A 21071-nucleotide genomic window follows, 5' to 3' on the forward strand; every position below is an offset into this window, starting at 1 on the left:
GTGTTTGTGTGTGTGTAAGGTAGAATCCTTCATGTTTGTGCCGACAACAGTATAGTTCATAAAAGAGCAGCAACAGTTGAGAGCACGGAGGAAGGTTGTGTTGCTGTGAAGTCATGTTTTGTTCTGAAAATCTGGCAACTCCTCAGTTTGACCGCTGTCTACACCTCTGCCAGCTGAGAACAGACACACACACACACACACACACAAGCGCTCTGAAAAAAAAGGTGGAATAAAACTTCCATGTCAGTCTTTCATGTGTGAGGCTTAAGAGCTGTCACACCAACAGGAGGAAACCACCATGCTTTGATAGCCCCTTCGCACTGAACAAAACCTGCACACAGCATGCATGGACGTGTGTCGGTGTGTGCGCGTGTGTTTGTGTGTCTGCGTGCAAGATATTCTCAGGTTCCATTGCTCAATATATTAAATAGTGGTGAGGCTAAACAGCATTGATTGACTGTCTGATGTCTGCAGGATGCTGTCAATTTGATATCAACGTATCAAATTAAATTGGGGAAATTTGAGATACTCATACCTGGATATAGAGGAATGTGTTTTGGTGAACAACACTGAATGCAACCCAACCCTTCCGCCGTCAGGCGTGTTCGTATTGGACGATTCTTCCAAATCCCGGGTCAGTTGTGGCTCAGGAGGTAGATGAACTTTCAGTCGTTGTCTTGCAGCATCCAGAATCCAGTCTCGTCTAATTGTATCAGTGAGAAAACTCTGCAAAATCCCTGTAGATGATTTATCTTTACAAATAAAAAATAAGAATAGAATGAAACATATATAAAAGAACTAGGCTGTTGATTATTTATTTTTATTTTTTACAACTGTGGCCCACACTGACCCCTGTTTGTTTTGTGGTCAAAGTGCCTTTAGTGGTCATTTATGATTGACGCTGGTTTGCTCATAGGTGGAGCGGAGCTTTAGTTTTTTGTCAAATCAAACCGCTCTTCCCAATTTATTTTGTCTTCACCCAGCCTTTTATCCATCATATGAAAGAATAATATCAACACATACTCTCATGGAAGGATGGATGGATGGAGAAAGTGAGCGAACGGAATAAGTGGAGGGAGAAAAGAGTCAAGACTGAGAAGCTCGGTCCTACGTTGTGAAAGGACTTGGCCAGTAGATGCAAACCCAGTTAGGATCGATCACAAATAGGAGATAATCAATTAAACTCCAATTGAATTCTCATCAATGAAGGGGGAAAGGCATTTCACCAGAGCAGCCGAGGCATTCTCCTCCTTTGCCATTGATGGCGCGTTTGACAGACATTTGTCATGTCGAGACCTTGTGGAGAAATCCTGCTGGTGATTCAATGAAAATCCATTGCTTCTTACTCCTCTGCCATATCTGGAAAATCTCTGTCGCTGTCATCTTTTTTTGTTCTTGTTGTTTCTCATCAGCACGGCTTTGTCCTTTGTCGCACATAGCCCCACTCACCCCACCTCCTCCCCCTTCTCCTCTCCCCCAGATGAACACACGAATGCTGTTCCATTGATCCGCTAATCTAGTAGGGTGGGGAAGTGCAAGACTCTCATTTAGTTAAAATCATTATCCCTCCCAATAGATAGATGGAGATAAAGGGATCTAAAGAGAAAACAGGGGGTTGGATGGAGAGAGGAAGGCAGATGAGGTGAAAGGAGAAGGTGAGAGAAGGAATGGGAGAGGGGGGAATGAGGGGAAGAAGAGGTGGAGAGAGGTGGAGACAAAGATTAGTATGAAGGGCAATTCTGAAATCATATTTTTTGGCAATTCTGCTGCACAGAGCAAGTTTTTCTAAATTCTCCTGTCTCTCATTGCGCTTCTCCCTTTCTCTTGTTCATCAGCTCACGTCCCACACACAAACACACACATACACACATACACACATACACACACACACACACACACGCACACACTGCAGAGAGGGGAGTTTTGCAGAGGGAAGTCTTTGCAGCGGTGCAGCGGTCGATAGCGCTTGGTGAGTGATCTATTGACAGAGCAGGAGTGTGTGAGAGATGAGTTCAATATACTTCAATTTGGCTCCACTTGCTTTAATTACTTCCACCCTGTGTGTGTGTGTGTGTGTGTGTGTGTGTGTGTGTATATGTGTGTGTGTGTGTGTGTGTGTGTGTGTGTGTGTGTGTGTGTGTGTGTGTGTGTGTGTGTGTGTGTGGGATGTGTGGTTTATAATAAAAATACAGGGTCCATTATTGAATTCAGAGTCCGCTGAATATTTAGGAGAGTCTGGGGACTGTTGCCCCTCGAGGTGTGAATATAAGAAGGACAGGAATATTTTTAATCATTAAGTAGATAACATTTAATTTCTTTCTTGGTTTGTTCGTTTTTGGGTTATTTAACCTTATAGGTTTAACACAGCCTGCTTAAAGTTTTTGAACTGTTGATGAGCTTTACATGTTTTATTAGGATCTATGACCTACTGTGTTTTGACTGGTCCAGGATGGAGGAGCAGTGCTTAAGGTGTCGCACTTCACTCTTCCACCTAACCGTAATCAAGTAGTTTTTCCAATCCAGTGGACTTTAACCTATAGATCTGTCCTTTGATAGATGCACATTCTTCCCAATTCTCACATGACGGAGTCAACGTTTGCAAAAAGTGAAATTATTTCATATTGACTGAAATAATCACTCAGGTCCAAGCAGGTACAAGGTGTCCAGTACATAATGTACAGTCCGTTCTTTGCTCTTTGTTAGAAAGGATCCTATTTGACCTTGGTGAATTCACCAAGCTCTCAAGGTTCTCCAGTTCCCATCATTGTGTTCTGCAATGTTTCAAGCAACTAAATGTTCATCTTTTTTCTCATTGGTATTTCTGCAGCATTACAACTACTACAGGTTTAAATCACAGTCTCTTTGAGTTTACAGTATCGTTTCCTCTCTCCTCTTGTCATCGTCTCCCTCCCTTTACCCCTCCTTGTCTGACATGTTAATGGATGTTTCCACTCCTATTAAGAATTTAGCAGTGAATTTGTCTGTGAATCCATAGCATTGAGCGAACATGTCCGCCGTAAGCCACATAAATGATTTTAAACCACAGGGGTGGAGAACCACAGGGGAATAAGTGTCTCATCTCTAATCCCTTCCTTTACTTCCTATCAGTTTTGTTCCCAACACCTCTTTTCAATTGCAGCTGTATAGGGGATTCACAATTCGGCCGTCTTAGGTGGTTATTCCGCTTCACTTCACCCCCACAATGTTTCTTGTTCAACATTCACACCTGAGGGCTCAACTGAGTTTGTTGTTCCTTTTACTACATCCATGCATCATTGAGCCCCCGCGAGCATAATTCAGTCTGTGAAATTAAGTAAATTTAGAAGGTACAAACGGATTGCAGTCATTGACAAAACTCTACACCCACAATTATGACCCGTTGATATGTTTGCATGACTTTAAAGGGAATTATTATTTTATGAACTGGCACTGTGTTGTCATTATGGCAACACCTATTGTTAACTACTAATTGGATTTGTCGTCTGTGAAACAAACTTAGATCGTTCGATCTGACAGCGACTGGCATTCGTTCTTTGCCCAATTTCATGTCCTACCCATGTTGTGTGTAATTTGTGTTTTTTACGGTGTGTGTGAATATGAGCTGAAGACGGTGGTTAGATGGGTGTTTGACATGGAATCTGCCTTCTGCTCAGCAACATGTTCAACAACTGCTTTGGAACCCTCCGTGATAACAGGGTTGAAAATATGTGCGCTCGTGGGAATCATTCATCTGCTATATGTCAGGTAACACTCTTTCATTGAAACAGGCCAAGGGAATACAGCAGGAGGGTGTGGAGGTACACATCGGGTACACTTGGTTTACTTTAGCTTGTGCTGCAGTTTGACTATTTATTGTTGTTTCTTCGGGGATATTGGGCCAAAGTGCTGACACTATTTCAACAGGTCTTCTTTTTAGATCTTTTCTCATTCCATGGTAATCGCGCTTTTGCTAGTCCATTATATTTTTGTGAAGAAATATCCTGATTCATTTAGTATATAGACAATACAGAACTGCAATATCTAGCTGTCTTCAAATGTTTATACTTACATTGACTACCACCACCACTTAGCTGCTAACATTATCTGTAGGCTAATCCAGAATCCAGAGTTTACCAGAACAGTAACGCAGCAGACTGTACAACCAAAACAATGAGCTGAAAGATACTAAAACGCTCCATGGAGCTGAAAGGAAATGTAGAGTTTTTGATCATTTTCTGTGGGTAAAGCACAAGGTGCAACAAAGTCATTTGACCCATTCATCAGCTATTTACGCCCGGAGACGGGTCGCCAGAAAAACAACCAATAGAGTCGCCAACTAAGCTAGCGTGCATGTCTTAGAAAAAAACATTAAACTATGTGTTTCAATCGAATGATGCAAATTCCTTATACTGCAATGGTATCCTTAAAAATTAAGTTGGTCAGTAGAACTTGTGTTTAAATTGTGTATGTTTCAAAAAGTGGTTGGTTGGACAACACAAGTTTTTAGAATTGCAGCCAGTGATACGTTCGTCTGAACTGAAGTCATTCGTTAGTCATTTGTTGGATGAGTTCACAGCTGTCTCGTAGGTCTAAGAATTTGGGACGGACGCATAGTTGATGTTTTTTTTTTGTCTGAATTCGCCACAGCTGAGTCACTCCCACAGCACCATTAATCTCATGCACAGTAAAGTGATGACAGATGGTGTGTGCATGTCATAAGTGTGTGTGTGTGTGTGTGTGTGTGTGTGTGTGTGTGTGTGTGTGTGTGTGTGTGTGTGTGTGTGTGTGTGTGTGTGTGTGTGTGTGTGTGTGTGTGTGTGTGTGTGTGTGTGTTGAGGACTGCAGGAAGAACACCTGTGTGGACACCGTGCGTAGATACGTACCAGCAGAGATCACTGACTTCTACACCTGCCTGTAGAGAAAAACAAACCAAACCACACACACGCATGCACACACGTACGCACACACACACACACACACACACACACCCACGTATGCTATTCCAATTAAGCTTTTAAGACAGCATAGAGACGAAATTCACAGGAAAGAAGTGAAATTTTTGAAGAGAACTTCAGCATCAGTTCTCCTTTTTAAACTTGTTTTGCTGTGGTTTTCTCTGCATGGACCATTACCTGGATCCAACAGTGGAGATCTAACCAGTCAATGGAAAACCCCACAGAGGACAGACAGAGAGTGAAGAGAGGGGTGGAGGCAGTGCACTACACGTACACACACGGGCCTTCACACATCAGTCAGACAGCCCTCAAGTCAGGAGAACCCCTGGCTCACCTTCACACAGATTCACAGATCACACACAAACACACACACACACACACACACACACACACACACACACACACACACACACACACACACACACACACACACAGACGTTGTACTGACATGAATCCATGCAGTCACTTTGACTCACATAAACATGCCTCCCCCTCCCTGCAAACACACACACACACACACACACACACACACACACACACACACACACACACACACACACACTTCAAAGGAAGATTGCAACCTGACAGGCCGGCAACACTAAGAACCCTCATACACTCTCTTTTCTAATTCTTCTTCACAGAAAACCCACCTGTTTCTTGCAAACTTTCAAGTCATACCTCTCTCTCTCTCTCTCTCTCTCTCTCTCTCTCTCTCTCTCTCTCTCTCTCTGTGATTTACACTCTCAGTCAGTGTACATATGCTGGTACTCAGGCGCTGTCTTTCTGATGTTCTCTCCCTCTCATCCTACACTTTACACCCCTATCAGAGGATTAGACACACACATACACTGAACCGTGTCTTAACTAGACACAATGTAACCATGCTCTGGCCTTGACAACTGGGCAGATGTGAAACGCACCGTCCTGTAATCTTATCTGAAAAATGTTGCCGAGCCAATGTGCCTGCATGCTGGCTCTGACCTTTTCTACGGCGATATCTCCTTGATGTGTAATGCAGCTGGAGAAATAGAACGTTTTCACGACAACTATGACAGAACTGGCTTTTTTGTTTCAGTGTCATGCAAACCATGGCCCAGATGCTGACGGGTGCAGATTAACAGGCTGCGCGCTGAGCTATTCTTCAGTAGTGTGCGAGGTCAGCCCTGGGGTGCCACAGATGAGGGTTCAGGCATCGTGCTCCACTCACATACCCCGATGTGAAGTAGAACAAACGTTACGACACATCCCACGTGTGCGATTCAAAAGACTGACAAGTGACCAAACTCTGGTAAGTGCCTTTCAATTACACTGATAAACACAAACAAATAAACACAGATTGCCCAAATAATCTCACTTTAAGATCCATTTAGCAAGCAGATCTGCAGATTTAGATTTTACTGCGTTGTCATTGAATTGATTGTTCCATTCATATCTCTCCTTCTGTTCCTGAGTCATGGTGTTGAATAATGAAACAAATTCAGAAAAAAACAGGCTTTTATTGTTACCTGAGAGTAACACAGTCATTATGTGTCATAGACGTCAAATAATGTAAAGAAATAGTTTTATGTTAGCAGATTGAGACAGACTTGCAACGCTTCCTGGAGGAACGCTCAATGTATTTATTCTTGCTCGTTGCAAAAACTCGACTGAAACTATATTTATACGAGAAGTTAAATGACGACATGTCTAACCCTAGACATTTAGCAATGAAAAGTGCTGTGTAAATGAAATGTATTATTATTATATCCTGGCTACACTGTCACTTGGTGTTACTGCACGTTGCCCTCTGCAGCTGCAAGAGCAAAAGAAAAGTCCTACGGTTGCCTGAGGTTGTGTGAGGACTCATTGCCTCCTTATGTAAATTCTACCTACTGCTTCAGCAAATCAGCCACCGCACGTCTTGGGATATGGGCCAGCTACTACTCAACCTACTTCATACTTGACTTTGATAGATTTAAGTACAAACAAGATGTGAAATGCTTTGTGTCACTGGTTCTCTTTAAAGATACTTTGTGGTAAATGTACAACAAACCCCTAAATGCATTTCTTAAAGACAGGATATAGATAGATATAGATAGTGTATATCAAAGAGGGGCACTCCAGTAATATAACATGTCAAAGTAAATCTACTAGTCTTGGGAGGCCTTTATACAACAACTGTATCATGTCTTCTGTGGCTCTAGTAGAGTCTTAGCAAGTTTGATAAAAGGACCCAAGTGCCATCGTATTGACTTGGGCTTGGACAAACTGGCGTTATATTTTGAAACTCAATAGCATTTAACAACAAAAGGATGGTGCAATGAAATACAGTGTTTTATCATGGGTATTTTTTATGGGAAATCGTTTTTATACACACAAATAGACATTTACATATCTGCTGCTTTGACTTGGGCATTCTATTTTCTCTGTCTCTTGCAAGTCTTCCAACTTTACTGAAGTGCACTCCAGAAATCTCCAGAAGGCAGATTTAAGATTTTTTTTAAACTATTCTAGACACCACCATTTCGAGTAAATGAAAAATACATTAACATTTTGTGTACGCTTGTGAACGTCCATCCATCCATCGTCTACCGCTTTATCCATTTAAGGGTCATGGGGCTGCAGCCAATCCCAGCTGACATTGGGCGAGAGGTGGGGTTCACCCTCGACAGGTCGCCAGCCTATCACAGGGCCTCATACAGAGACAAACAACCATTTACTCTCACATTCACACCAACGGTCAATTTAGAGTCTCCAATTAACCTAACCCCATTCTGCATGCATACACGGGGAGAACATGCAAACTCCACACAGAAAGGACCTGGTTGGTTTGAACCGGGATTTGAACCCAGAACCTCTTTGCTGTGAGGAGCAGCTGTGAGGCAAAGGTGCTAACCACTACACCACCATGCTGCCTCACTTATGAACAAGCAGATCAAATTAACCAAATGGACTCATAGCAGTAAAATGAAACTAAGAGGAGATTCCTTCATGTGACTGATTTTCTGCTTTCACAGTTTCAAGTTCTGAACCTTGTCAGTCAAACAAAAAGTATATGCTGTGAGGATGCAACAGACAAACAATAATCTCTCATGGCATGTTTGGTATACTTTTTTATTTTATTTTATCTCATACCTGTAAAAAATATATTCTCCAAAATAAATAAATATATGAAATAAATATACTGTATGTCCTAGGTAACAAAACCTCATAAATAAGAATAAAATCTGTCAGCATGTTTGTAAAGGTGTCCTTGTCGGTTCCGCCCAGACAGTGGGTGAACAACTGAAGTCTTTCACTGGGTTCTGGAAGGCGTCATCAGAGCAGAGTGTTCAGTATTCCGCCACGGGACACCACAGAAGAAGTCCATATAAAACGCCATAGGACCCGGTCTTCTCTTATTCCTCGTGCACTTTGTATAAAAGTCACATTCTTTCTGAGCACCTCCTGTCAGTCCATCCAGGTCGTCACAACAGTCATCCCGATGCAGATCCATTTCCCAGAACAAACATGGCTGCTTTCCAGTGCATGAAACTACCTTTAAGTGTAAACCAGCCACTCTGCACAGTGGATCACGTATATTAAAATAAATCGTTTACATAGCAGCCACAGTCGTGTTTATAATTAAATAAAAAGCCCTACTGAAAACAGTGAACATGGTAAGCCTCAGCAGCCACAGCAGTAGAAAGACAATAGCAGCCAGTTGTTAATCTCAACTATGATTTCCAAACTTATCCTCTTGAACATGCAGGTTGGACCAGCAGGTAATTGGATTTAATAAGTGGCAACTCATAGGAAATTTACTGTATATCTGTTTGACCACCAGGGCCTTTGCATAGGCCAATAAAGCGACAAGGTAGCCTTTCTGTCCGTCATGGGGCCTTAACATCTTCCATAGAAGATCCTTGGTGCCGTTCAGTCAAACTCCTCCTTCGGTCTGGTTCAAAGAAGATCTGCTTCCTTCTGCCATTCCAGTGAGGGGGAGTGTTGATTTGGTGCACGTTTTTCTGATCTAGTTTTGTCCAGATCGACAAGATCTCCCATCTTTCTCGAGAAGGGGTCGGGTTGCGTGCACTTGGTTTGCTTTTCAGCGCAGACCGGCTCTGACAGGGTCAAAGTAATGCCCCCGATCAGTCTCAGCTCTGGCCCAGTATGTCCCTGTACAGCTCCGGCACTCTTTCCGGGTCCACGGGCCTCGGCAAGAAGTGAGTGAACCTCTGGTGTCGCCTCGACCTTGTTCCATCCCGGGACGTCCCATCTTTGTTCAGGGCCACAAAGTAGAATGCTCCTTTTTCTCCATGCCGGTAGATGTTGGAGGAGTACGTGTTGTACCAGTTTTCTTCGAATTGCTCCCTAAAAACACATTCTGCCGACAGCTTCTCCTACAGGACGAAAGTCAACCGACAAAGGAATCCACGTCAGATACGGTGAGAACGGGTTAAAACTGTATTTTGAAATGAGCTTCAGTTTTCAAGTGAACGTGAGTGCTCAACAGTGTGTGTAATAGAGTGTGTACTCACCGATCCATACAGGTCTCCCTTGCTGTTCATGGCGAGGTAGAGGCCACTGTCAACCCCTCTGATGCTGACCAGTCCTACAGCTAGACTGATAAACTCCAGAATACCTGGACACACACACACACACATACATATTACATTACATTCATTGGCAGATGCTTTTGTACAACACTTACAATACGTTTGAAGACACACAAGCATGATTTGAAACATCTTAATATATACGTATGGATACAGTAGGTTGCAGACGGTTTGCTTCACAGCTACTTGCACAATATCCTACAACATTCCGAATTTGTATAAAAATTTAGACGAACCAGCCAAATGCAAAATTTCTGTAGAATTCATGAGACTAAATGTTACCTGCACCCATTTAAAAAAAAAGAAAAAAGTACATGTTCTACATACAGTGTGTCTGCACCAGCTGACTCTGACAAGCACAACTGGGTGTCTGGAATGGCCTCTGGCAAGTTACAGTACATCCATGTCTCAAATGGAATAAATCAAGTGCTGAAGCCTCTCAGCACTAAAAGACCTGTCTGAGAGGTCTACTTTTCATCTGCCGCAAGTAGCAGCTGTTTGTGTTGATAACTGAAGATAAGCCATGGTAAAAGTCAAGAAAAGCTTCCACTCTTATCGCAAATCGGGAAATGTGGTAGAAATGTGCAAACATACAATGTGAACACAGTTGTTTCCTCCTGGAAAGTTTATTCATACATGGAAATGAATGACGTTTCACTGGATGCATTCTAACATTGTTGCACCATAGACTGCAGTTGATGCAGCAAACGCTGCCACCACAGTGTCACAGATAGAAGAGGTTGTTGGAACGTGTGTGCCTAGAGCTATTGTTTCATGGCTATATAAAATGGGTGCTCCAGGTGGTGGTGCAGCTTTGGTTAGGGAACTTCTCGTTTAAATCTTAAACTTCAGTCGAGTTTTTGCAACGAGCATCAAGAATAAATACATCGAGAGTCTTTTCCTTAAACGTTGCCCTTCTAATCTCCCTCTTTCCCTCTCTCTCTCTGTGTGCGCGCGCGCGCGCGCGGCTGTGTTATCCAATGTCTCCACCGAGGATATTAAGGATACCTGACAGTTAAAGGCATCTTACAATAGAGCCTATAGCAGCAATGTCACAATAAACTACTACTACTGCTACCGCTACTGCTACTACTAATACTACCACTACTACTAAGAATGATAAATATTGACACATGAATAAATCAAATCGTCATAGGGTCTCTACCGAATCTGCTGTGGTCCTTCCTGGTGCCCTGCACCGCGCCGTCGGGACGGATCTCCAGGTGGAAGCCGGTCCTGCAGTAGAGCTGCCGCCGCCGCAGGATCCCCTTCAGGTGGCTGAGGTCCGCCAGGCTCCGGGACAGCCTCTCCGCGGACACGAGGTGCTCCTGCTGCTGCGCCTGTGCCCCCATCATCAGTCCGGTGACCGAGTTGTAGTCCACCGCCCCGGCGGGGGTGAGAACGAAATGGGAGCCGACGGGAGCCGGAGCGGGTCCGAAGCTGTCCAGAAATCCGTTGGCGAAACTCCCCACCTCGGCCGCTGCCCCCATCACAGATGACCCGCGGTGCGGCGTTGCGCGGTACGAGGGGATACGAGTCGATGTCCAGGTGATGAGCGGGGGAGCCTCGGTGCGAGCCAGCGAACGAGGGGGAGGAACGGAAAAGTTGGACGTGCGGGCGCAGAAAAATCCCCAAATGAGCGCGGGTGTTTGGCGCAGTCACCAGCAGCCTCAATTGCAATGTCACCTAAGTGAGATCAAACTCCCGCGTTGGACACGTTCGCCCGGCTGCAGCTGCCCGTGTCCCTTCTCCTCCCCTCTGCTGCTATTTATCTGTCTCTCCCGTCCCCTGTCCGCTCCCTATCTCTCCTCTTCACCTCGGGATACTCCCCTTTGCTCCGGAGCACATTAGGGTTTTCCTTTCTCTCTCTCTCTCTCTCTCTCTCTCTCTCTCTCTCTCTCTCTCTCTCCCCCCCTCTCCCTCCCTCCAGCCTTTTATTTCTGCGGTAGCATCCCCTCTCCTCAGCTCCAGCAGCAGCAGCAGGATGTAACGCAGAGACCGGCCCTCTGCGCTCCGCATCCAGATATATATATATATATATATATATATATATATATATATATATATATATATATATATATATATATATATATAAAGCATAACTCCGTATAGCAATTCACCTCAAATCGCCTCTTTATGCAAATGCGCGCGGTTCTCCTCCCTCTTTGGCTCATTTCTCTCCCTCATCCCCTTCATCCCCTTCATCCCCCCATCCCCGCATCACCTGTGATGTTCAGTTTCAGTGCAGAAGGGGTTGCAGGGGACTTGGTGGGGAAATTAAAAACTGCTAATAAAAAAAATTAGCCCGACATGCTTATCTCCCCCTGCTCCCATCCTCCAGCTATACACAACTGCCTCTCTGAATTGTCACGCTGATGCGGTGCGGGACGCATGCCAGCTCGCAAGAGTCGCAGTGGAGTGCGCAACTCCGCAACAACTTGTTTGTGGTGCACGGAGAGAAAAAGAGTGTGTGTGTGTGTGTGTGTGTGTGTGTGTGTGTGTTTACTGTATGCCACACGGCCTGAAAGTAATATTGCCATTACCCTAAACGCTTTACAGCCCCACGCCCCCATTTCGAAATGACTCAGGTGCAGCGGCAGGAGAGAGGAAAGCCCCCATTTGCGTAATTTTCGCACTCGGCTGTTGATTTATTGCCCCTGTTTTATGTAACCCAGCCGCGCGTTTACAGCGCCCGCACAGACGCAAACACACATGAAGCCTGCACACACACACACACACACACACAAGGTCGCACTGCGCGCACCCACACACACCTGTGCAAACGACATCACTTGACTGTCAATCCCTTCATTGATCTTTCCACGATGCTTTGAACAGCCCATATATCCTTAATTGCGGTCTTAAAAGACGAATCAAAGACACAGAGGCTTCAAAGTGCGCGGATCTTGTAAAGGGATCGGGCAATATGGGAATATACCTGTTTGAACTGCAGTCTCAGAAAAGAAAAATACCCCGATACTTGACACTTGAAGGAGTTCAGGGGGAAAACACATTGTGTAAACAAATGTAGTTCATTATGAATATATATATATAGATATAATCTATATCTATATAGATATAGGATGGGTATAGTATATAGATCAGTAGGTAGATCGGTAGATAGATAGATAGATAGGTAGGTAGATAGATGATAGATAGATAGACAGATGGGTATAGTAGATAGATCGGTAGATAGATATATAGATAGATAGATAGATAGATAGATAGATGTATACATGTATAATCCAGTGATCATGTGTTGATGTTCGTGCAACCTGGCCTATAGAGACCAATGAAAGAAAAACATTTTTCATCTCATTGCAGAACAAACATTTTGGAGCTGCAGGACAAACTGCAGCTTTTCATCACTGCCTTATATTAAGACTGTTTTGCTCCACAGGGGCGCGTGGGGCATATGTCCCGGCCTATATGGCATTGATTTTGGCAACTATACCATACAGAGTCGCGCGCGCGCGCGCCCCCGCGCACACAGCTGGCCCCCTCCCTTGGGAGACGCGTTGATGAATGACTCGGAGGTGCAGAGGTGTTGGTGTGTGTTGGTGCGAGCGCGTGTGGTCTCGCTGTGTGCGCGCAGGTCATTATTTTTTGAAAAACGATTGTCGATTTTCCGCAGCGTGACAGAGAGACACGGGCACAGAGGCAGTGTGCACAGAGCCTGTGTTCTCTTCTGCTGTTTGCCTTCACCGGTTGTGTGCATGTGCATGACAGCCAGGGCTTGACTGCGTGATTGGCGTGGGTCCCTCTCCCTCTCTCCCTCGGTTCATTAGTATTTATGACTGGCAAAAAAAATAAATAAAAGGGAACTTCTTTTTTTTTTAAAAAGGAGACAGGATCGATCCGAATCGCCTCGGGGCCGATCAGATCCTGATGTATTGGATATCGACCCTGTCACAATGAAGACGTCAACTGCAACGGCACATTTGCACTTATGAGGCGCAAGCGAACAGTTCCCAGGGTCACATGGTTTTGCTTTTTTTTTTTTTTTCATAGGTTTACTGCTCTGGATGTGGCAGCAGGGGACAGAGAGTGAAGCCAACCGTGCAGCCAATAGCAGTGCTGGAGTGGGAGAATGAGGAGGAGGAGGAGGCCCCCAGGGGTACTCCCCCACACAAACACACACACACACACACACACAAAGAAATTACAACCTAATCGAATGCCTGGGTAATGGAATAACTGAATAAGTAGCCTAGAGGTTATTAATGCAAGTGGTTTCCAAACCGAGGTCTCGGAAACTCCAGGGGTCCTTGAGAGCAGGATTCAGAAAAAGCCCATATCAAAATATAGACATGTCTAATTTAATCACTATTCAAACTGCCAGTTCGAAAAAAATGCACAAGAGGTTTTATTCCCACCACTTTTGTGTGTGAGTCTTTTGTCCCTCACTGGACAAGCTGGGTTTAGATGAAAGTGCTCATGTGTTTTTCCGCATGGAGCCATGGTTGGATTTTGTGCAGCGGTCAACATTGAATCTTTGTCAAAGATGTTTAATATTAGATGTGAAAAACTTGGCACATTCAACATTTCATTCTTTTTTTCAGAGGTCAGTTGTAACATCTCCATTTGTCAACCAATCAGGGAATCTATTGTACTGATTATTCACCAAAGATAATCTAATTTGGTTCATAAAGAAAAGAGAAATCAAAGGAACAAACTAAGGGTTCAATAGTCCTACTCAACCCGTTAAAGAGTCTTCTTCTCGGCCGAGAGGTTTTTGATAGTCATTGTTTGATCTGTTCTCAACTTTTGGCTGAATGGAGCTTACAGGTTAGAGTGATCCACTGTGCTTCATGTGTGAACAGGTGACGGCCCCCTCCATTAGACGTGTCTCCTTTATTCTCTCGGCATCAAAGTCTCAAGAAAAGCCCCATCAGGTTAACATCAGTCCCACATGTATAGACTCAAATGAAGAGTTCATCTTTGATATTCGTTTGATATCTGCTCTCCGCCGACTGTTTTGATCCTGAACTTCCCACTGAAACTTGATGTCACACTTGACCCTCAGTGAAAAAGTGAAGATCGTCGGTCACTGAGTACTCAGATTTGCTTGGTGTGACATATTTGGGGGTAATGCACTATGAATATTATTCAGATCTTGCTTTACTGAGTGATTTTCGAACGTGACTTTTCAACTTGAGCGTGTGTGTCAGGGCAACATTTTGCCAGTTTCTCTTCTCAGGAGGCCAATACCTAAAATAGTATATCTCCATCATGTTTATGTACAATATATGTTTAAATGCATATTTAAATGAGTATTTTTATTTCATGTCACTTCATATTGCACTTTACTTCATTTCAGTTGGCTGTAAATGTAGGCTGATTAAGGTTTTACATACAAAACATGTGGTTCGTTTATAAAACTATGATACCAACCCATATAGGCAATGAAGATTAGGTTCATGTCCACATTCGACAATATGAACATTCTGCTCGCACAAAAAAATGTAATAATGTCAAACTCTTATTGACTCTTATGACAAAGATATTTCAGCTGCTTAAAGAGATAATCTGACTATAGACCTATTACAGTTCATTTGAATGAATAACTTCAATACTTCCTGTTACCACATTCCTGTTTTTAATTCACCCGATCACTTCTTTCATCACCGGTCGTTTATTGGACAAAACCAGGCAAATCATTACACTTTTTTTTTGTTTTTGTTTCGATTTTTAAAGTAACTTCATATAACTGTTATGATGCTTAACTTGTTCATGCAAACCGGTCGAGCTGAGCTCCCGCAGGTTTGTCTGGGGACTACATGTCCTCACTCATGTGAGCCATCGCATCCTCTCCCCTCCTCTGTGTCTCCTCCGGGACTTCGCCCGCAGCCTCAGCACCAACGCAGCAGCCGCACATCTCGCGATGAGAGCGGGACGACCGCGATAGTTTGGTGCTGCCCGCAAAGTTGTAATCATTGCAGCAGCAGCAGCGGCGGCGGCGGCGGCAGCAACAACAGCAGCGATGGCCGCGTTCCGCAGAGTGGCGGCCCTGGCCGGGAAGATAACCCTCTGGTCGGCGGCGAGAGCGGAGCTGCTCGGCGGCAGGAGGGCGCGGGGCTGCGCGGCAGCCGGGCTGGGTCTCGCGGCGGGCGGCGCCGCGGCGCTGTACCTCTACATGGACGGGACGAGCGGCGGAGGCAGGAGGAGGATGGAGAGGCGCAGCATCAACGGTCTGCTGCCGTCCATCGCCGCCGTCGAGGCCAAGGAGAAGGTACGAGGGGACCGGGGCTCCGACAGGAGAAGTGCGGGGCTTTAGGGATGCGGAGCGAGTCTGTGTGTGTGTGTGTGTGTGGCAGGTTGTCCTCCGTGTTGACATACGGGCCTCGGTGTGGAAGTAAACACGACCGACCCACCGAGGGAAGAGGCAGAGCGCGCGCAGCATTTCCCGACAGCTAAGGGCCGCACCTCTGCTCCGTGGCCATATTGTGGCTGGCAGTGTATGTGTGTGTGTTGTGTTTTTTTTACTCTGTCTGGGCCGGATAGACTGTGTCATTCATTCCCAGCACGCCCAATGGAAACTGTTCGCTCACGGTTTTGGCTGCAGGATTTGTGTGTGCATGCGCGCGCAGACTCAGGTCACGGCGCTCTCCGCCCGAGCCGGTGCTGAAAAGACAACGAGGCGAGGATGTCACTGTCCCTGCGTGCCAGCTGTGTGCCAGCTGTGTGCCAGCTGTGTGCCAGCTGCGTGCCAGTGGTGGACATAAGCGATGCCTTTAATGTAAGGCGAGGCAAGGTCATTCGTATGGCACACTTCAACAGCGAGGCGACTCAAAATGCATCATGGGCAAGCTGTAAAAGCAACATAAGACAACACATGAAGACGCATTTAGAAATAGATTAAACTGTGTAAAACATAGAATGAATGAATATTATAATATGTGTAATATAGAAAGAAGAAGAGCGTTAAAGTCACGCTGCAGTGGAAGCATGATTATTTGATTTATCCATCGGCTTCAGCATTGATTTAAAAGAGCTGAGAGTTGCCGCTGACCTGCCGTCCCCTGGGAGCTTGGTCCAGATATTTGCGGCATAAAGTGTAGAAATGCTTAGATGCAAGTAATAGTTATGCATTCAACATTCTTGCTCAAATATAAGCTGGAAAATATATACTTAAAGTAACAAAAGTTAAAGTACTCATGCAGGATGGCCCATTTCAGGATGAAATACAGTATATGTGTGCACACTTTAGGCACTGAAAGTGAACTCATGCATCCTACCAACAAATACAGTCACTTTTATTATGATTGTGGGTTCCGGTTTTGTCAGACTGCAGAAATAAGATGATACAGATCAGACGACGCCATGGTGGTAATGTGATATGAATAGCGATGTAAACATCTAAATTGCCTAAGCAATAATGAGCAATAATGTATATTATGTTATTAGAGTACAATCATGGATTAATTCATGTTTACATGTCTAAATGTTTAAATGTCACCTTAATGATGCCGCTAGTAAAGGTGGGGGCAATTCTTTAAGGTACATAACATACTACTCTTAATCTATAAGGATACTTAATTTGTTGATTATTAAACATCTTAATCTGAAAATGTGCTTTTTATGTTAAACAAACAAACAAACAAACAAACCATTACATACATATTTCCCTCTAAATTGTGGTACAGTATAAATATAAAATATCATAACAAGGAATCATTCAAGTAGAGTACAAGTACCTCATAACTGTACTTAAATTACAGTACAGCAGTAAATGTTACTTTCCACCACATGCAATGATAATTTAAAATGAGGTAAAGAAACAATCCATATATTTCTCATATTAAATGTCTGCTTATTCATTCCAGTATACTTTCAAGCAAAGAGACTACCCTTCCCTAGCTGCATTAATATAAGGATGTGATGTGCTATTCTCTATCTAATGTGACAGTGAGCTGAATATCTTTGTCCTTTGGCCCGTTGGTTATACAAAACAATACATTTGAAGATGTTGCTTTGGGCTTTATAAAACTATTTTTCTTTATTTTCAGACATTTTATTAACCACTATGGAAAAGAAAATGTGTTGAGTGCAGCGCCAGTTCCAAATCTACATATGACAAATATTCCTGTACATGTGTATATGTATACCTAGATTTTACTTATTCATCGTCAAAATTGGATGGTTCAGAATGAGAAGTTGACTTTCATTGTGGACATCAGATCAGAATGGAAAAGAAAATGTGTTGAGTGCAGCGCCAGTTCCAAATCTACATATGACAAATATTCCTGTACATGTGTATATGTATACCTAGATTTTACTTATTCATCGTGAAAATTGGATGGTTCAGAATGAGAAGTTGACTTTCACTGTGGACTTCAGATCAGAACGAACATAAAACCTTGAAATTTAGCCAGAACTCAAATGCAGGGAAAACACATCTAAGAAGAGGGTGATTTCACACCAGTCGGCTACAACATTAAAACCACTCAGATCCCCCTCATGACACTCCAGGACAATGTGCAGCCACGCTGCAAAAACTCCTCAGAAATAGCTGACTCGGCCACCAAACTCCCCAGAACCCAATCCGATAAAGCATGTTTGATACGTGAAGAAGCCGGATCCATGGAGGCCCCCAGCCACAAATCCCACAGGACCCAAAGGTTGTGCTGCTAATGTCCCAACACCATAGAACATCCCCCAAAGGTCCTGTGTATATTACCCGATGGGTCAGAGCTGGGGTTTTTTCCAGCACAAGCTGGACCTGCACAATTTTAGGAAGGTGGTTCCATGTTGTGGCAGACCGGGGTGAATGGTAACAAGAAAACCCATGCTGTCAGGAAACAAATGAGGGTCAGTTAAGGTTCCAGAGACCAGGATGTGCTACATTTACAGTATTTACAACATCTGTTGGCTCTGAATAGATCTTTAGGAGCCCAGACGTATGAGATGGACAGGACCAAACTTATTACTGATTTTTTAACCCAAATATTCCAACACTACTGACTTGAATGTGTCCTGAAGGTCTACAATCTCCAAGTGACTTTCCATCTCGAGCCAAGGGAGCCTATAGCCTTACTCCCGGTGTGATCACTCGTTCATGATTGGACCAAACATAAAAACATGACACTTGCAGTTGGAAGACAATGAGACAGGTGTAATGTGGAATGTTTATGAAATATACAGCTTCCCCTAACTCTAACCAGCATAATGATCTCATGACGTACACGTGTTATAGTGTCAATCATGAAATGAATAAAAAGGAGATTCCCTTCATTGGTAAAGTAATGAGACCTCACAAGGCTGCAGCTGCAGAGATGGAGTCTCAGCTTCCCGACGTCCTGTATCTGTTGTGTATGTTTCAGAATAGTTACACCTCATGTCTCCAGTGACATCACGAACTTCGCCAGAGGTTCGTGCAGCGACCTCTTGAGCCCCAAAAGTCTTTACACGTGCAGCTTTTTTTTTTAACGTGTGCGTAAAACACTCGCCAAGACTGGCCAGACTGTGACGTGTGAAACCGGTCAAAGAATGACCATGTTGTTTCAGACAAACACTGCTACTTCCTCTTCGCAACTGTAGCTCGCCCAGCAATTATGAGAATGAGTCGACGAGCGAGATTCCACTGTAATTTAACTGAACTGACGTCAGAAGGGGACGCGGGAGGGTTCGGAGTGAGGAGACAGAAGTTGTGAAAAAAGAAGAAAAAAGAACAGGAGATGGATGAAAGAGCGGCAGCTGCGAACTGAGAATACTGGGCCGCCTGAGGGGAGAACAGCTGGAGCATCTGCCGGGAGAACAAGACGAGGCAACAGGAACAGGTCTAGATGTGGTCGCGTGACATTATAGCTATAGCTTTTCTTTCTCTTCTTCCTTTTCCAAGGAGATTAAATGACCACGTTGCCTTGGCAGATCTCTGTAAACCTCCTTCATTAGTGAGCGTCCCTGGGCCCTCACACTCGATCACAGTGCCCTCCTTGTGAAGCCGACCACTCACCTCCCGCTCCTGCGCCCGAGCGCCCCCTCGGTGGAGTCAGCATCAGGAGCTCCGTGCGCTCATTAGCATGTGAGCCGGGGAGGGGAGGGGAGGGGAGGGCCCCTCGGCGCGCCGGGCCCTGCGGCCAAACAGGGGGACGTTTGGAGGGCCTCTCCGCTAATCGCACCGCTTCATGCTGCACAATCCGTTGGCGTGGCAGTTTTTTTTCCCCCGAACACTGCAGCTAATCAACTTGAAGCCCTGGTTTCCGAGAGGGAGATGCTAATCAAGTAGAAAGTGTGTGTGTGCGCGTGTGCGTGCGTGTGTGTGTGTGTGCGCGCGTGCGCCCCCGTTCTCCTGCTACTGCGCCGTGCCAGAGGTGCAGACTCTATTTATAATCCCAGAGAGCTACATGGAGAGAGCCGGTGCCAAGAATAGACGGGCCTCCTCATCATGGAGGTTTCAGAAGCAGCAGAGAGGCGCAGTGTTTAAATTCCGCTGTCCGCACGAGTGGCGCAGCGTCGCCATCTCTCTCGCAGCCGGAGAGGTCCCGACGCGTGATCCTCTGAGTGTCAAGCGTGTGTATTGATATTGCCATGGCCAGAGTGTGGTCATGTGGTTGCCTTGACCCTTGCTCGTGTAGCCCTAACTGATCGATGTCTGCAGGCGCGTCCGTTCGACTTCGAGGACGGGGACGTGTACATGTCGTCCCACGAGCACCGCTTCCGCATGTTCAGCTCCGCGGAGTACGACGGGCAGCTGTACATGACTCCGCAGAACTTCATCGAGTCGGTCACCATGAGTGAACCAAGAAGTACGTGTCACACACTCGCACAACATTCCTTTACCCGTGTGTTCAAAATCCCTTGACCGGAAATGGAGTCATACACAAATGAATGGTCTTTGTATATTCACTGTGAGGCCTAGTACATTTGAGGGCATTACTGTTGTAGAGTCCGGAACATGCTTCCCCAGGCCTAAATAGTTTAAACTTCTGTTAGAAAATGTATAAAGATGAAAGTTACATTCACCATTTGCATCAATTGCAAGTGATTTCAATTTGACATAGATATATTGTGTGAGTGTTTCCTTCTGTGGCATCAACATTTTTATTTTGGCATCATGCATTAAACTTCTCTTTCCGTGACAGAACTGGCCTCATCATGCTGTTTCAAAATCTTAAAAATGTCCGGACATTTGGGCGCTGGTTTGATCCAAATATTAAACTTTAGTTACATTTCTGTAGTTTCCACATTTGTGGACTCAGCTTTTTTTTTTTTTTTGTATTTATGACTTTATGTACCTTTGATTACTGACTACATTTCATGTGTTTGACTTTGTCGATCTCCATCTGTGATATGAAATGATTTCCCAAGGTGGATGTCAGTGCAAGTTTTACAATAGATCCCCTTTTTTTATTTTTTACTGACACCAAGTTTTAAAACTCTTTAAACTCCCGGTTTTAAACAGGTCTCTGCTGTTTCTGTCAGCCTGCTGCCAGTCGTAACAGATTAGTCCTCCCCAGCCAGCCTCCAAGCAGATGGCTTTACCTCTATTGTTTAGTCTGAGGTTAATGTTAGTCAGACACACACGCACGCACACACACACACGCACGCACACACACAC

The 21071-nt window shown here is 44.6% G+C and overlaps 2 protein-coding genes and 1 long non-coding RNA gene across 3 annotated transcripts in view; 1 reads left to right on the plus strand and 2 right to left on the minus strand.

Moving 5' to 3' along the window:
• Positions 1-1475: 1475 nt before the first annotated feature.
• On the minus strand, positions 1476-5347 carry LOC118312167. The gene is made up of 3 exons (XR_004794162.2): positions 5112-5347; positions 4863-4891; positions 1476-1596 (listed from the first exon to the last, which is right to left on the minus strand). It is a non-coding gene; the product is annotated as an uncharacterized LOC118312167 (long non-coding RNA).
• Positions 5348-5650: 303 nt separating this feature from the next.
• Positions 5651-21071, plus strand: part of LOC118312160 (calcium uptake protein 3, mitochondrial-like) — a 39539-nt gene continuing 24118 nt past the window's right edge. Inside the window, exons 1-3 of the mRNA XM_047333843.1 lie at positions 5651-6222; positions 13523-15743; positions 20112-20259. Of these exons, the coding sequence (XP_047189799.1) occupies positions 15495-15743; positions 20112-20259 (397 nt within the window). The 5' untranslated portion in view covers positions 5651-6222; positions 13523-15494. The remainder of the gene's footprint in view (positions 6223-13522; positions 15744-20111; positions 20260-21071) is intronic.
• LOC118312166 (fibroblast growth factor 20-like) lies at positions 8020-11459 on the minus strand. Its single transcript, XM_035636542.2, has 3 exons — positions 10677-11459; positions 9434-9537; positions 8020-9295 (listed from the first exon to the last, which is right to left on the minus strand). The coding sequence occupies exons 1-3, from the start codon at positions 10999-11001 to the stop codon at positions 9050-9052; spliced, it is 675 nt and encodes a 224-aa protein (XP_035492435.1). The 5' UTR covers positions 11002-11459; the 3' UTR covers positions 8020-9049.

The sequence above is a fragment of the Scophthalmus maximus genome, chromosome 8 (assembly GCF_022379125.1).
Source record: "Scophthalmus maximus strain ysfricsl-2021 chromosome 8, ASM2237912v1, whole genome shotgun sequence".
Lineage (NCBI taxonomy): Eukaryota > Metazoa > Chordata > Actinopteri > Pleuronectiformes > Scophthalmidae > Scophthalmus > Scophthalmus maximus.